We start from the raw sequence: 17,592 nt of genomic DNA, 5'->3' as shown, positions 1-17,592 counted from the left end.
TTGCTGAGATTCTCATCACCTCAATTGTGCATGCATACTACAGGTAGACTACCCTTTATCCGGACTTCCGAAAACCGAAACCCTCTAAAAACCGAAGGTTTTTTCGTTCAGTGTAAGTCGTGCGTACGACTTACGCTGAACGAAAAAACCTTCGGTTTTTAGAGGGTTCTGGTTTCGGAAGTTCGGATAAAGGGTAAGTCGTGCGCACGACCCCCCGCCGACCCCGACCGACTTACGCTGAGCGTCAGCGTAAGTCGTGCGCACGACCCCCCGCGGACCCCGCCGGCCCCGACAACCGCCGACCCCCCCCCCCCCCGCCGACCCACCTTCCAAAATCCGAAATTCTCCGAAAACCGAAACTCGGCTGGTCCCGAGGTTTTCGGATAAAGGATAGTCTACCTGTATTATAATTATATATTGATAACATCCATAATATTAAAAACCTTACCCCTGTACTTACTTCCTGTCTGCACAAGAGCATAAGAACTAGGGCCAGGAGAAAGCCACACAGCCCCTTGAGCTTGCTTTGCCATGCAACATGATCATGGCTGATTTTCTACATCAATTCCACTTTCCCGCCCTATCCCCATACCGCTTGGACTTCCTGTGTCATATGCTTTTGTCACACTTTGTGTCAACATTCTCAATTATAATAGAAAATGCTAATGTAAACTTGCCACTGATTGCACAATTTGGCCACTGTGATTCGCAACCAAGCTACTGGATTCCCACAATTCTCTCAAAAATGCTTTCTGATTTCCCCCCTCCATCTTTCCTCAGTAACTGACATTTTTAATGTCAAAAATAAGGGTTTAATGAAAATTTTTGAAAAATTAAAAATGACAAGTTTCACAAGACCATGATTAAACGTATCCACTAAATTGTCTTGTGCCTTTTAATGCCTTTATTGAAGTTTGACTTGTAGGCCTAAGTGTCTCCCATAAGCATGGCATTGGAGTTGATGTTTTTGCCCAGAGCAGTATTGTGGTGAGTGAAATTTGGATTATGCAATCTGAATATGTGCAATGTGCTTAATTTCCCAGGATACAACAGTACTGTAGAGTCAATAATACGGAGGAATATTTTTCTACAGCTTCAGGTTCTGTTCAAAGCTAGAGGACAAATTTTAAAAGCTTGAGGCAAAAATCATATTGCTTTTCATTAAAAAAAAAAGTTGCTCGGTGTGGGAATGTTCTAATTACACAATTGTTCTATGTTCAATAAACTTTAGAAAATAAAAGACACACAGGTAGAACAATATCAGGGTCCATGGGAAAGGGGAGTGCTCGAAAGAGGAGAGGGGGGGTGTTATAGTGTGTCTTTCTGCATATAATGTTACTTCAACTTTCAAAAATAACATTTTAATTTTGATCCCCATCTGATTATCCCACCTGTGCTCTTGACAGTTAGAAACGTTAAATGCAAATAGATTATTACCAGAGAGAAAGATTTTAATTCCTAACAACTAGATGTGTGAGAGCGAGCGCTCCTTCTATTGTTTAAAAAAAGTTTAATTTTGAAAGCAAACAAATCTGCTATGGGAAACTGGTTGAGGGCAAGTTAACCTCTGGTCTCTCACCATCTGAAAGTAAGTGGGAATCAGGTTGTGGATGGAGGGTTAAGGGTGAGGCGAATGACAGCAGAACAAGGAGGATAAAGGGATGGTGCGGGTAGTTCCAAGGGAAACATTTGGAGGTAGTGGGAAGGTGGAGCGATGAGTTCATGTCCTAGGATATCTCCTAAGCCTTTATGAGGCTCTACTCCCATGTAGTTCTTTAAGAAAAGAGTGGCAATGTTGAATTTCAGACTCAATTAACACCTGCTTTCAAACTCTGGTTGCGACTGGAGGACTATCCTTTGCAGATAGTAGGAATACTTCAGAAAAAGTCTCCATTAGAATGATCCTGTTCCAAGCTTCCTCAAAATTAGAGTGCTCTATAATGAACTGGTCCCAGAAGAAGCCAACCTACTTAATATCAAGTCTGGTTAATTTTACCCAGGCTAGTCAGACAAAGACTTAAATTTAAGTCAATGAAAAGTAAATTTAAAATAGATCTTAGAAATACTGTCTTTATTCAAAATCTGATCAATCTACAGGGTGAAGTGTAAATATATTGGAATGTTTTCTCATGTTAAAAGCAGTAAACAAGCACATGTTGTTCAGGGAGTTTAAAATGTGATTAGTTGCAAGACTGGTTGAGCTGGGATACTAGAGTGACAAACTAGATGGACGGGCATTTTTGTTTCTTTCCTTAACTTCTTTAGTCTGGTTTGCTCATTTAAGGAAAAATCCTCATCTTTCTCCTCTAAAAAGTTCCAGTGAAAATGAACTTACTTTTCTACAGAGGAGCGTTTCTGTGATTTGCTCTTGTAATTCAAAGCGATCTTAGCATCCATTCCTGTGTAAACAGCCACACCTGGAAATCAGAAGCATTATTTACATTGTAGAAACTGATAGGCCCAGTCAGCTGATTCAAAATGGCATAGTTCATCAAGAATATGAAACAGTTTCCAGTACCTGCCTCAATGGTATATTTGTATGACGTTTAAATTTAATAAATGCACATGACATTCACATAATTCAAGATTACAGCAGGGCAAAAACTGATAGGAACTAAAGCAGATTGACATTAAACAAGACAAAAGTAAAAGACCTTGGGCAATTTGTTTTATTAAAACAAGTTTGCTAGAGTAGAATAATCCTTTCTACCAGAGGAAGTTGCAATAAATTTTGAGATTATAAATATCTAGTTACTTCTGGGGATATTTGAGTATTGTGAGGTTACCCAAGATACATGTTTTTAAAAAAAATCAATTTCCATGTACAAATAGCAATTACTGTCATCCTACATGAATGAATCATTTAGGGACCCTATCCCCACTAAATAATGTGCACCAGTGGGCTATTTTGGTCAGGTGAATTTCCTTCTCCAATTGACATTTCTGCAAAAGACAGGTGATAAGCAAAGACTAATTGACCATAAACTCCATGAGCCAGAAAAGTGCTCTTAGCCAAGCAGTATTTCTAACAAAGACAAATCACTGAGGTATCACATTCCCATTAAGTGTTAGTTATGGTCTCAGCACCTCTTTCATTTAGCATTCTAAAGGTTGAGGCTCTTCTGAATGCAAAAATTATCACTTAGAATCCTGAAAAGACAGTTTTGTTAAGCTGTCAACTGGAGGCTCTAAGTTACTGTGCCATATCTGGCATTCCAGTTGAGTCACTACATTCTGTTTGCATGGTTTTCTAATACTGAGAAACTTAGGCATAAGTAGCAGGTGAACAGCAGCCAGTTTTCTCCACTTGGATTTTGTGAACGGTCCTTACAATAAGTGAAGTATGGGGAGCAAGCATACAGATTTTCCATTTCAGGAGATTGGCATGATGTTGAGGACTATAATCACACTTGTTCTACCTCAGACAAAACCGTGATAACCGTGTGTTTTGGAACGTAATCATGAAAATTCCAATTCTTCAAAACAAGATGAACAGATTCAGGATTAAGACTGTATACCCGAGGCTGAACCTCGTCGCTGTTGAAGTAAGCATGGCTATATTGTTCATCCCAGAGGTATCGAGTGGAAAGATCTGAGAGATTTCACTAGCGTCGGTGACTGATTTGCAAGACCCTAATACATGTTCCCTACTTGCCTGTTTGCACACCTAATTATTGCTATGGTATTTGCAAGAGAGTCAATTATTACAGCAAAAGAGAGAATATTGCAGTTACAATCAGTAGGTAATATTTGCCTCGAGACCAGTATGGTAGAGCAGTAAGTGTCTCCTGGTTGATGACTTCTTGCAACAAGGAAGAGGATATTAACAATCATTTTGCAAGAAGACTGAGATGTAAAAGACTCCAAAAGCTTTGCGTCAGGCACCACAAATATAGTACTTTTAGCCCTAGGAGTAACAAGTGATGCTGTTGCTTGGATCCCACCTAGCAGAGAAAAGTACCCTGAATGACTGAACTTCTCAGGCAAGGCTATACCCTAAATGTGGTTGACTCTTAACTGCCCTCTGAAATGGCCTAGCAAGCCACTCGGTTGTGTTCAAGGCGGCGGCTCTACACCACCTACGAGGGCAATTAGGGATGGGCAATAAATGCTGGTCTTGCCCGTGACGTCCACATCCCGTGAATTAATTTTAAAAAATTGGTCCAAAAACATTCTCTATGAGCCAGGTCTCTTTCACAGGCTGTAACTGGCAATTTTCTTGGTTTATAATGAAACCCATATACACAAACTTCAAGACCTGCTAGATGGCTGTCTTCCTCCTTCTTGCATTCTCAGTATGTTGAAAGAGACTCATTGCACAGTCTATTAACTCTAACTTATTCTTTCCTAGACCCTCTAAACTGCAAAACTCATCAGCCCCCTTGGTCTTCCTGTTCTACAATCTACAAGCTTTTAAAGCCCAAACTTAACATGTAACCACTGCTTCTCGATTGACCTCATCTTTCCTTTCTTCATTTTTTGGTGTTGGCCTGCACTATTGATCTTAGCCCTTCATCTAAGTTTATCAGTAATAACAAATACAGCTTCTTTACTGAAGGAACTCCAAGCCTCTTTTGGAGGTCTGCAAGAAACAGATCCAATTACACATTTTTGTGCAGCACATTACTAACTGCTGTAGTTCAGCCATATGTTCTATCCATTTTTTCTAAACCTTGCCTTAGAATAGGATGATTCGGATAGTTGGAGGACAGTTGAAGTGCTTTATATCTGTATAAATATTAACCCAGTATGCCAGGCTATTTCAATCTGAGACACAACTTTCTGCCTTGAGCATTGTATTGCTTCCAATTTTTCTTAGGATGGACTGGAATGCCTTTACGTAGGTTACTTCCCATATTTCCAAATGGCATTGATCATGAAGTCAAAGTGATCTTTGTCAGAAATTCTTGAAAGTTAAAACTTTCAAAAGTATATTTATGTAGAGCTATTGCTGGAATTGTACTGATGTACAGCGAAGAGGAAAAATCAAACTGCTTGGGATATGTGGAGAACGGGCACAGCTGCTGGTGACATTGGGAGAATATAAAACTAAGGAAACAAAGCTGCATAATGCAGCACACTTCTTGAAGGGGAAATGGCTCTCGGTAAACCCTCTCCTCATTCCCTTCCACTCTCCCCACTGGAATGATATTCAAATTTGTACATGAAAACCAAACAAATTATGAAGGTTATCTGAACGTCTACTTACAATCAAACTGGTAAGTTCATGCAAAGCAAAATGGTGTTTAACTCAATGCTCAATTTCATTGAAATTAAATCTATTCAAAGCCTGTGAAGGCCATACATGATAGAACAGACTTGCTTTACAACACATTTCAGATAAATACACTAGGATACTTTCAATTTTTCATTAAAATTTTAACATGACTGCAATACACACTTGTTATGCAACAAGTTTTTTTTACTGCAAATGCAAACTCTAGTCAAAAGTATTTTTATTCAGTTAAGAGGACACAAAATAGTACAAACAAATCTTGGTACCATAAACTTCTTTGGTATTTTTCAAACTTGCTCCTCTAAGTAGAAGGTTTTCTGGTCCCAGAGGTCTGAGGGGGAAAAAAAGTCAGGTTATACTTCAGCAATGCTTCAATCTCAACTGTCTACAAGGTTACAAATTGAAGAACTTTTTCTTTGTAAAAGACACTAAACATTTTACATTATATAGTAATAAAGCAGGTGATTTCTGGTGTTCCAATGGAAGCAGTTCCGAAAGACAACACAGTTCCCTTGTTGTAGAATATGCCCCATTTCTACTGAAAGGCAGAACAGACAAAGGATAAATGCATATATTCAAAATTTCCACATGTGCAGCTACTCTGAAGTCACATTTGTAACTGCAGCAGTCTGGCCAGGATCTTCTGCAATATTGGGGGAGGTCTGTGCAGTTCAGCAATGGAGAAAGCACTTGCAGGTCTGTACAGGCAGCCGAGGTCAGCCCACCCAAGACCAAATATAAAATGACAGGTAACCTACATGCTATTAACAGACAAATATAAATAATGTCTGCTAATAGCATGTAGGTTACCTGTCATTTTTTATCAGGCAACATCTAGAGTTAGAGAAGGTACCAGCTAACTTCCTCCTATCCCAATGCGACAAAGGTTGCTCTATTTACTTTACTGGTTTGCATTTACTTTACTGGTTTGCATCCAATTGTGTTCTTGCTACCAGAGGCAATTATGTTATGTAATACTCACAGAATAGTCAAAAGAGCATTCTACAAAATGATTTCAAAAGCTTCAATTATTGTTTGAACTTATAAAATCAATACCTTTTAGTATTACAGAACAGCTTACTTTGGAAGGGAGTATATAAGTGACAAATTGCTCCCTGTATAACATACGACAGGTTCAGCAACTGTGCACGTACAAGAGATAACTATAAGAAGAAATGACAGATAGCCTCCAGGTGCAGGGCCTAAAATAGACTATGATCTGGGGGAGGGACTCAGGCTATGCAAAAAGAAGTAACAAATGGGGTATATGTACCAAGGAACACACCTTTCAACATGTACTTGCAATAAAAAACACAGCTTAGGATTCTGTCCCCGCCATACCAAACCTCAATGCAGAAGAACACATTCTTCCCTCCTCCATGAAGATAAGAATTAGGAGCAGGAGTAGGCCATACGACCCCTCTAGCCTGCTCTGCCATTCAATAAGATCATGGCTGACCTCAACTCCATTTTCCCACCCGATCCCCATATCCCTCGATTCCCCTAGAGTCCAAAAACTTATCTAGCACAGCCTTGAATATGCTCAAAGACTCAGCATTCACAGCTTTATAGGGCAAAGAATTCCAAAGATTCACAACCGCTTGAGTGAAGAAATTCCTCCTCATCGAAGTCTTAAATGGCCTACCCCTTATCCTGAGACTATGCCCCCTAGTTCTAGACTCCAGCCAGGGGAAACAACCTCGCAGCCCCTACCCGGTCAATCCCCTTCAGAATCTTGTATGTTTCAATGAGATCACCTCTCATTCTTCTAAACTCGAGAGTATAGGCCCATTCTACACAATCTCTCATCGTAGGACAGCCCTCTCATCCCAGGAATCAATCGAGTATGCAGTATGATCAGTACGTAGATATATCTTCTGTGGAATTGCCCAACCTTTTCCCAGAAGATAGAAACCAGCATGGTGTTGGCAGCTGAAATTAATGTTACTGTGGAATGCTGCATTCTGCGATTCTCTAACCAAAGTAGTGTAGTGTATAGATGAGTTCAAGAGCTGCATGCTGATGATTCAGAAGCCACCTAACGTACGAAATTGAAAATGAGAGGGACCCCTGCCCCGCCCCAAGATGTGGCTAAAACAGTTAGCTTAATTTTTGTCTGGCATTTAGCCCAATAATGAGAACTTTTCCCTTCTAGGAATACTGTAAGCAATGGGACCCGAGGAGTGACCAGTGGTATTAATTCAAGGTTAAAACCTCACCAACCCCCACCCCGTCCCGCTCACTCCACTGAACATTGTCAGCTTAGACTCTGCCAGTGAGCCAACAATTACTGCCCCCCCTCAGCATTTCCCTCCAAAATATCTGTTCATTCGCAAAATCCTTGCCATCCACGACCTTATGTGGATGATTACATAGGCATCTTGCCGTTAGCTGAAACTTAGCTTACTGGTGGTGCCACATTGCCTTTACTAAAGCATCCTAGCCTAATTATACTTGCTACCATCTGCCGCACCCAAACCACTGCAGTGACGGTGTGGTCCTTATCAAATCGCACCTTGGTCTCTCCCTCACTCCTCTGGTACTTTCGCTTCCTTTGAGCAAATTACCTTCTCCACCCCGCTCACCTCTTCTTTAAAATCCTAATTGCCTACTGCTCCCCAAGCTCTACCGAGTTTCTCACTGGAGATATCCCCTTCTTTTCTCCCTCAGCCTCTGCATGGAGGCACTCCTAATCCTCAGTGATTTCAATCTTTATCTCAGCATTCCTTGCCTCCTTTCCTCTGAATTCACTGACCTCCTTTACTAAACCTCTCCCTCAATATACAACCATATTCATGGCCACTCCCTTGACCATGCCATCTCCTGTGTGCTCTCTACTCCCATGGCCATCTCCAACCACTTCCTTGTAACTCTCACTACACACATCCCCACCCACTTCCAACCCCACTTCCTTCTGCATCAGTCCCCGAAAAACTCTCCAAGTCACTTACTCTACACTTTCTAAATCCCATCTGCAGAGCCTTCAACCCTTTCACTACAGTACTTCTGCAGTCGTTGATCTACTTAACCACTCCCTCATATCCACCTTTGATCAGTGTCAGTTGTGGCTCAGTGGGTAGCACTCTCGCCTCTGAGTCAGAAGGTTGTGGGTTTCAAGTCCCACTCCAGGGACTTGAGCGCAAAAATCTAGGATGACACTCAAGTGCAGTGCTGAGGGAGTGCTGCACTGTCAGAGGTGTTGTCTTTCGGATGAGACATTAAACCGAGGTCCCGTCTGCTCTCTCAGGTGGACGTTAGAAGGGCAGGGGAGTTATCCCCAGTGTCCTGACCAATATTTATCCCTCAATCAACATAACAAAAACAGATTATCTGGTCATTTTCACATTGCTGTTTGTGGGAGCTTGCTGTGCACAAAATTGGCTGCCACGTTTCCTACATTACAACAGTGACTACACTCAAAGTACTTCATTGGCTGTAAAGCGCTGAGACGTCCAGTGGTCATGAAAGGCGCTATATCTTTCTTTGATGCCCTTATCCCCAGTAAAACCTTCACTCTCTCCCATCCCAGTCAATTTCCCAGCTTTGGCCCTCATTTTCACTCCCCCAAATCTAAATGGCAGAGTTTTCAGCCTATCTGGCATCCAACTGGTTTAGCCATCCACCACCAGATCTGGTTTGACCATATTAAGCACTCTTGGTCATCACTCCGCACCGCTAAGAACACCCACTACGGTAGGACATGAGGGAGTGGTGAAGGAGATCAATGACTGCAGAAGTATTGAGGCGAATGGAGGACCAAAAGCTGGGCAGATGGGAGAGCAAAGATAACCCCTGGCTTCTTGTCTCCACTACCAACCATCTCCTTAAACTCCTCTGCCATCTTTATCTCTGTAACCTCCTCCAGCCTTTCAACCCCTAGCCAAACTCTCTCTCTCTCCCCGATTCTGGCCTCGTGTATTTCCCTCCCCCGCCTCACCATTGGTGGGCATGCCTTCAGCCGTCCAAGCCCCATACTCTGCAATTCTTTCCCTAAGCCCCTCTGCCTCTCCTCCATTAATGCCCTCCTTAAAACCTAACTATGACCAAGATTTCCCCCTAATATCTTCCTTGGCTCAGTGCCCTTTTTTGTCTGATTATGCCTCTGTAAAGCACTTAGAACCATAGAATCTTACAACACAGGAGGCCATTCGGACCATGGGACCTGCTCCTTGAAATAGTTATTCAATTAGTCCCACACCCCTGCTCTTTCCCCATTCAGGGGGGGTTTCTACATTAAAGGGGCTATATAAATGCAAGTTATTGTTGATGTTCACAAATGTGCACTTTCCAACAGCGGCCATTTTATAGTAGTCAGGAGCAGGAACCATGGGTGCTTTTCTCCCCTCTCTATCACATGGGTACAATAGTGGCATCCAAATTAATGCTCTAGTTGGGATCAGTTAACACCATAGATCGGGAATTAAACATGGAAACTGCCAGTCTCTTTGGTTCAGCATTACATCATGTGGTGCCTTTTCGAATGGGACCAGAGGAGGAACTCCAAAGAAGATTGAGTGATTTGCCATATAACTATTCATGACAAGTAAAAACAGTCCTGCTCCTTCACTAGCATTAAAAATAAATAATGAAGGCTTGCTTTAAATTACATTAACCCATAGCAATTCTCCAACCAACATTACTTCGAGTTATTTGAAGAGGGTGGTATAGGAAACATTTGGAAGAAGCAAAAATTATCACTGGAGCCCTGAAGGAAAATCAATCACACATGTGGTTCCGGTGACAGGAGTACCTTGCTGTGATTGAAATCGGCTGCAGCCAATTGAGTGAAATCATCAAATTTCAGATAGAACGTGGGGGAAAAGAGGAAACTGAGCTGGTGCAAGCAGAGTGGTACCAAAGGTATCCAGGAAAGCAGCAAAGCTTAAGCCCTAAACTCCTGAGAGAGAGACAGCCTTTAGAAGTATACATTATTGCAGAGATTTGAAATACCATGGAGACAACTGTATAGGCAAGTTTAATTATTTTGGTGCGAATTGTTTATTTTATAAATTTTAAACAGGTATAAGCTGGGCTGGCTCACAAATCAAGACAGCATGTTAAAATCACTTTCAAAAAATCTTTTAAGCAATTTGATTGGCTGCTTTTCTGGTGTTTGCTGGATGGTGTCTCTCGCTGTTTAATAAATGATGTGGTGAGTGAGTGAGTGAAATCCATTAACCAATCAGCACTGTTCCCTCAAGAGACAATGAGCTCTGATTGATTGATGAATATTTTATCCTTAGCATTTCTGTCTTCACAAAATATTCCCAAACTTGCTATGTTGCCTTTTGGCAAAATCAAAAGTATTTTACAATTTTTGTCTCCTCTAGAAGTTGGAGAATTTATAAGTAAATATTTTTATGGCAAAGAGTGCCTTTTTATTAATTTTATATAGCAAACCATATGGCATAAATTCTCATACCTCACTATGTCATTTGGCTTTCCACTTATCGTAATTCGACCAACAAATCTGTAAACAAATAAACAATAGTTATGAAATATTGAAGCAGAGAAAATACTTTTGCAAAGAAAATAAAGTCAAAGCTAAAATTTGCTACAGAAATAAACAACGGTACTTGTATTTGTATAGCACCTTTAATGTAGTAAAACGTCCCAAGGCGCTTCACAGGAACGTTATCAAATAAAATTTGACACCAAGCCACATAAGGAGATATTAGGGAAGAGGAGGTAGGTTTTAAGGAGTGTCTTAGAGGAGGAATGAGAAAGAGAGAAGCGGAGGTTTAGGGAGGGCTTAGGACCTTGGCAGCTGAAGGCTCGGCCACCAATGGTGGAGTGATTAAGATTAGAGGTGATTAAGAGACCAGAATTTGAGGGGCACTATCTTGGAGGGTTGTGGAGCTGAAGGAGATTACGGAGATAGGGAGAGGCGAGGCCATAGAGGGATTGAAAACAAGGATGAGAATTTTAAAATCGAGGCGTTGCTTAACTGATAGCCAATGTAGGTCAGCGAGCACAGGGGTGATGGGTGAACTGGACTTGGTGCGAGTTAGGTCATGGGCATTCACAAATACCAGATCATATTCATATTCACTATAGTATAATCATATGCTTTGATCTCACCTATACAAGTCTGGCTCTGGCTGGTGGCAGTTTATGACAGCCCTCAGTTTGTCTAGCTGACCAACAGTCTGCAACTTCGCTATTTCTGGAACGGCACGATGCGTCTAAAAGAGAGCATAACAAAGCTTCAAATTAAAAAAAATGCCCATGCAGCCTACTCCTCAACAAACCACTTAAAGGAAAGTTCAGTAAAATTTTCCCTCACTGCAAGTGTCACTGAATAAAATTTGAGAATATCTATCCATTCTCCCATCTGCATTCAACCAGTTATTTTCCACAAACAACATTTAACAAGATCACAATATGATTTCTGATGAGAAAGGCCACTTAGCCCATCTTAATTCATCCATCCTGAGATAGCAGAGTGTGCCCCCATTTCAGAATCCAATTGTTTCTTAAAAGAAGTCTTTAGAAGTCTTTCACTGCTTATTTAAGACCCTTTTTAAAAACCACCTCTTTCACCAAGCTTTTTGTTCTCCTAATATTTCCTCCTTTGGTTCGGCATTCATAGTTTTCTGATTATAATTCTGTGTAACATCTAGGGATGTTTTCCTAACCACTAATACCCCGCTCCCCCAACAGAGGAACATTTTGAAGAACCCTTTCAAAGCCCTCCCCTCCCCCTGATCAAGTCATGGAAACATTTCATAGAAACATAGAAGATAGGAGCAGGAGTAGGCCATTCGGCCCCTCGAGCCTGCTCTGCCATTCAATGAGATCATGGCTGATCATCAAAATTCAGTACCCTGTCCCTGCCTTCTCCCCATATCCCTTTAGCCTTAGGAAATGTATCTAACTCCTTCTTGAATATATTTAATGAATTGGCCTCAACTACCTTCTGTGGTAGCGAATTCCACAGGTTCACCACTCTCTGGGTGAAGAAATTCCTCCTCATCTCTGTCCTAAATGGCTTACCCCTTATCTTTAGACTGTGAACCCTGGTTCTGGACTCCCCCGCCATCGGGAACATCCTTCTTGCATCTAGTCCCGTTAGAATTTTGTAAGTTTCAATGAGATCCCCTCTCATTCTTCTAAACTCCAGCGAGTATAAGCCCAATCGACCCAATCTCTCCTCATACATCATTCCTGCCATCCCAGGTATCAGTCTGGTGAATCTTCGCTGCACTCCATCCATGGCAAGAACATCCTTCCATAGGTAAGGCGACCAAAACTGCACACAATACTCAAGGTGTGGTCTCACCAAGGCCCTGTACAACTGCAGCAAGACATCCTTGTTCCTGTACTCAAACCCTCTCGCTACGAAGGCCAACATACCATTTGCCTTCTTAACCGCCTGCTGCACCTGCATACTTACCTTCAGTGACTGGTGCACAAGGACACCCAGGTCTCGTTGCACTTCCCCGTCTCCCAATCTATTGCCGTTCAGATAATAATCTGCCTTCCTGTTTTTGCCACCAAAGTGGATAACCTCGCATTTATCCACATTATACTCTTCAGCATCTGAAGAGTAATCCATCTGACCCACTCACCAACCCCATTATAGAGCAATGTTGAGGAACTCGACCACTTCCCCACCCAGCACTGAGATAGTTATTCAACCCTTTCACCCACCCCTACCCTGTTATTGCACCCTTTTATCCATCCCAACCGCACCGAGTAAGTTATGAACATTTAAACCCTTCCTCCCCAAAGTAAGTTATCACAAACCTTCAACCATCCATCCCCATTACTGAGCTTTCCACATTTTTGGAAATCCCACCCCCGCTGAACAAGTTTATAGGACCCCTTCACCGCCACCCTGCATCCAAACCAAGTTATTGGACATCTCCACTGTAATGAATGAATGGACACCTGAATGCTGAATAAGGATAAAAATTCAGCACCAGTTAACAACCTTGCCACTCCAGATACCAAAATATCCACCCCCCATCCCAACAAAATCAACCATTTCTGCAATAATAATGACGTGCCGCTGCCTGCATTCAATGAAAACGGTAATAGCTTGAGGTGTGTTTGCTACAGCTAACGAGCACCATTGTTGGCCTAAACAGTCCCCTATCCCATTTTCCTCCTCAGTGTATTTCTACCAGCCAACCCTAACCCACAAATCATATTTACCTCTTCCTCACTGAATGTAAATACCAACCAGCCTCCCCCCATCCCTCTCCCAGCCACTAAATTGTTCCTGACCATCTTCCCCCACCGAATCTTTTTTCCCTCACGCCCACTGGTCATGCTTATTGGCCAGAGCCTCCTCCCCACACGGAGCATGTTTACAGAAAGGCAACCCTTTCTACTGAATACCAACCACCCCTCTATAAACTGCTTTTGCTGACTATCTCAGTAATTATACTTACTGAGCACCCCTTCACTCCAGTGGCCAAGCTTGCATACCCACCCCTCCACAGAATATGTCTAATGGACGTTCCTCCTTCCCATCCATACTGACCACATTTACCAGAAGCATGTTTCCCAACCAGAACTCCATGTCCCCGCACAGAGCAGCCATTCCATCCCATGCAGATGAAGAATTCCAGGCCCCTTCACCGAGCATGAATCCTGGTCAGCACCCCAATCCTCCTCCTCTGGGTGTCAGCCTTCACTCTTGCCCTGGATTCAGAAGGTTGTAGATTCAGACCCCACTACAGAGACTTCAGCATGTAACCTAGGTCAGCACATCAGTTCAGTACTGAGGAAGCGCTGCACTGAGGTGTCAGACCGGATTTTCCCGATCGGAGGCTTCCTGCGTGCGGATGCCTCCGAGCTGGACAAATCTACGAACTTACCTGCTGGCTCCATAGGTCCTGACACATCCGATCCTGGGCCTCCCCTGACACACACACACACACACACACACACACCCCCCCCACCGCAGGCAGTTCACAAGCGTCCCTGGGATTATGTGGGCCATAGGGAACCAATCAAAGAAGGGAATCCCCCTGCACACTTTTGACAGGTCTCTCCGCATAGATCTGTCAAAAGTATGTATGGGGACCACTCAAAAAACACATTAAAACATTAAATAAATTTAAAATAAAATCACATTTAAAATTACATTAAATTAAATATTTGAAACAAAAATGTTATTTTTTGAAAAAAAGAGTTTTTTTTACGGGGCTAAAAATAAACTTAACTTTTTAAAAAAAAGTATTTTAAATTTATAAAGTAGTGAACAAAAAAATTTTTTTTTTTTTTACTTTTAAACTCTTTTGCTGGTAAAAGAGGATTCTTGACAGATTGGAAGTGCTGGTTTTCAGCACATGCGCTTCGCATGCCTGAAACCGGCACTTGTGAGGCCCCTCGTACACACCCACGGGGGTCGGAAAATACGGGCCGTCATCATTCACAAGTTAAACCGAGTCTCTGTCTACTCTCAGGTGGATGTAAACGATCCCATGGCAGTACTCGAAGAGAAGCAGGGGAGTTCTTCGTGTCCTGGCCAACATTTATCCCTCAATGAATATCACAAACAGATTATCTAGTCATTTTTTGCATTGCTGTTTATGCGACTTTGCTATGCACAAATTGGCTGCCACATTTCCTACATTAAAACAGTAAATAGAATTCAAATAAAGTATTTAATTGCCTTTGAAAGGCAAAATATAAATGCAAGTCCTTCTTTCTCTTCCTGCTGTCTCCCCTCTGTTCACCTCCCCACCCCCTTTCTGCATTGTCCTTCTCTTTCTCCACTCCCCCCACATCTGCCTCCTCCCTCTCCTGCCAGATTCCATTTATGCCCCCACCTTCTAACCCTGCTTGACCTGAATACTACACTTGGTCTGACTCCCCGTGTGTAACGTCAGGGAGATTGACTAGTACTTTCAAGATCACTTCTCAAATCTCTCCTTTCCAGCTGAAAAATCCAAGTCTCTCCAGTCTTTTAGCTCAGTAAGGATCAGTCTCATGGCTATTGTCTACATTGCCTTGTTGCGCTTGAATGTCATCCAGAATTAGATGCAGTATGCGAGGTGCGGTCTGATTAGAGCACTATACAGTTTGGTCATGACTTTCCCGGACTTCTATTTTATTGTTTTGGCTATTTTGGCTTTAGAAAGACAGGCTCGCCTTTCACAACTGCAGGACGTCCCAAAGTGCTTTGTAGCCAATGATGTATTTTTGAAGTGTAGTCACTGTTGTAATGTAGGAATCGTGGTTCAGCATTTTATTGGCTTTGTTGATTGCTGCTCTGCATTGGTTGGACATGTTGAGCACCGAGTTTTCTTCAGCTTTGTTCTGGTTATTTCAACACCATTCATAGAGTCTAGGTGCTGCTTATTTTTCTGTGTGCAGTACTTTACACTTGTCTGCATTCAATTTTATCTGCCATTTTTCAGCCCACTTACATATTTTGTCCTATTCATTCTATGAGTTGCCTCCTCCAAATTCACTGCCCCTCTTAGTTTGGCATCATCTGCAAATTTGACCACTTTGCATTGAATTTCAGAATCCAAGCTAAATTATGTAAATTAGAAAATAGTGGACCAAACACCACACCCTGGAGGACTCCACTCTGTACTCTCTTTCTTCAGCACCACCCAATCTGACATCTCCTAACCCAACACATACTTGTGGTTTGCTACACTTTCAGCCAATTTCTTATCCATTCTTAGGATTTACCTTTAACTCTGAGGTTAACTAAGAACCCATCACATGGAACGTTTGTCAAATACCTTTTGGAAGTTTAGGAACACCACATTGTTTGGGTTGTCATTGCTCAAAGAGGTTCTTGCAGTTGGTTAGGGAGGATCATTCCCTTCAGAATCCATGTTAAATACTGTTTACTAGATTATTGCAGGTAATCCTCAAATTTACACCTGATATCAATGCCATTATTTTACACTGAATAGAAGCAAGACTAATAGGTCTGTTAGTTGTCTGTATCTGTTAGTCTCCTAATAATATAAAATAAAATAGCAAATTATTTAAATGGAGAGAGATTACAAAATGCTACAGTTCAGAGGGACCTGGGGGTCCTTGTGCATGAATCACAAAAAGTTAGCATGCAGGTACAGCAAGTAATCAAAAAGGCAAATGGAATGTTGGCCTTTATTTCAAAGGGGTTGGAGTATAAAAGCAGGGAAGTCCTGATACAACTGTACAGGATATTGGTGAGACCACACCTTGAGTACTGCGTACAGTTTTGGTCTCCTTATTTAAAGAAGGATATACTTGCATTGGAGGCAGTTCAGAGACGATTCACTAGGTTAATTCCAGAGATGAGGGGGTTGACTTATGAGGAAAGGTTGAGCAAGCTGGGCCTATACTCATTGGAATTTAGAAGAATGACAGGTGATCTTATTGAAACATAAGATACTGAGGGGGCTTGACAGGGTAGATGCAGAGGATGTTTCCGCTTGTGGGGAAATCTAGAACTTGGGGGCACAGTTTTAGAATAAAGCGTCGCACTTTTAGAACTGAGATGAGGAGGAATTTCTTCTCAGAGGGTTGTAAATCTCTGGAATTCTCTGCCCCAGAGAGCTGTGAAGGCTGGGTCATTAAATACATTTAAGGTGGAGATAGATTTTTGCAAGATAAGGGAGTGAAGGGTTATGGGGAGCAGGCGAGGAAGTGGCTTTGAGCCCAAGATCAGCCATGATCTTACTGAATGGTGGAGCAGGCTCGAGGGGACAAGTGGCCTATTCCTGCTCCTATTTCTTATGTTCTTATGTAATATGAGCACCACATTAGCTTATTTTTAATCCACTGGCACCTCCTCGGTGTCTTGCCAGTTCCTCAATGATAGTCAGTACATCACAACTCTCCTCCCTTGTTTCTGAACACTCTGGGGTAAACACCATCTATTCCTAGAGCTTGATTTGTTTTGAGCCCTTTTAGTCCCTGTAGGATTTCCATCTCATTAACAGTGAAGTCCTGGATTTTACTTAGGTGAACTCAGTTTGGCAAGGACATTCTGCTCATATCTTCCCTAGTAAATACTTGGAGGAAGTAATATAGGAACAGGAGTAGGTAATTCAGTCCCTCAAGTCTGTTCCGCCATTGAATTAGATCATGGTTGATCTGTACCTCAACTCTATTTACTTGCCTTTGTTCCCCATCTGCCTTCACAGGTCGACGTAGAAGATTCCATGGCACTATTGCGAAGAGGAGCAGGGAAGTTCTCCTCAGTGTGCGGGCCAATATTTATCTCTCAACCAACATCACTTCTGGTCATTATACATTGCTATTTGAGAGACCTTGTTGTGCGCAAATTGGCTGCCACATTTTCTACATTACAACAGTGACTATACTTCAAAAAGTACTTCATTGGCTGTAAAGTGCTTTGGGACATCCTGAGGTTGTGTAAAGTGCTATAT

The 17,592-nt window shown here is 42.0% G+C and overlaps 1 protein-coding gene across 5 annotated transcripts in view; it reads right to left on the bottom strand.

Moving 5' to 3' along the window:
* Positions 1-17,592, bottom strand: part of atp11b (ATPase phospholipid transporting 11B) — a 194,878-nt gene that overhangs the window by 131,471 nt on the left and 45,815 nt on the right. For 4 of the 5 annotated variants that reach the window (XM_085990141.1, XM_085990139.1, XM_085990137.1 and 1 more), the window contains exons 7-10: positions 11,318-11,421; positions 10,659-10,706; positions 5,503-5,567; positions 2,336-2,417 (exon numbers count right to left, since the gene is read on the bottom strand). In XM_085990141.1, coding sequence (XP_085846267.1) covers positions 2,336-2,417; positions 5,503-5,567; positions 10,659-10,706; positions 11,318-11,421 — 299 coding nt within the window. Of the gene's footprint in view, positions 1-2,335; positions 2,418-5,502; positions 5,568-5,677; positions 5,775-10,658; positions 10,707-11,317; positions 11,422-17,592 lie in introns of those variants that run through there. The other variant, XM_085990142.1, reaches the window with a different exon arrangement.

This window comes from Somniosus microcephalus, chromosome 6 (assembly GCF_052327205.1).
Source record: "Somniosus microcephalus isolate GS21.2 chromosome 6, FLI_Smic_1.0, whole genome shotgun sequence".
NCBI lineage: Eukaryota > Metazoa > Chordata > Chondrichthyes > Squaliformes > Somniosidae > Somniosus > Somniosus microcephalus.
This window is presented reverse-complemented; position numbering and strand designations above follow the sequence as displayed.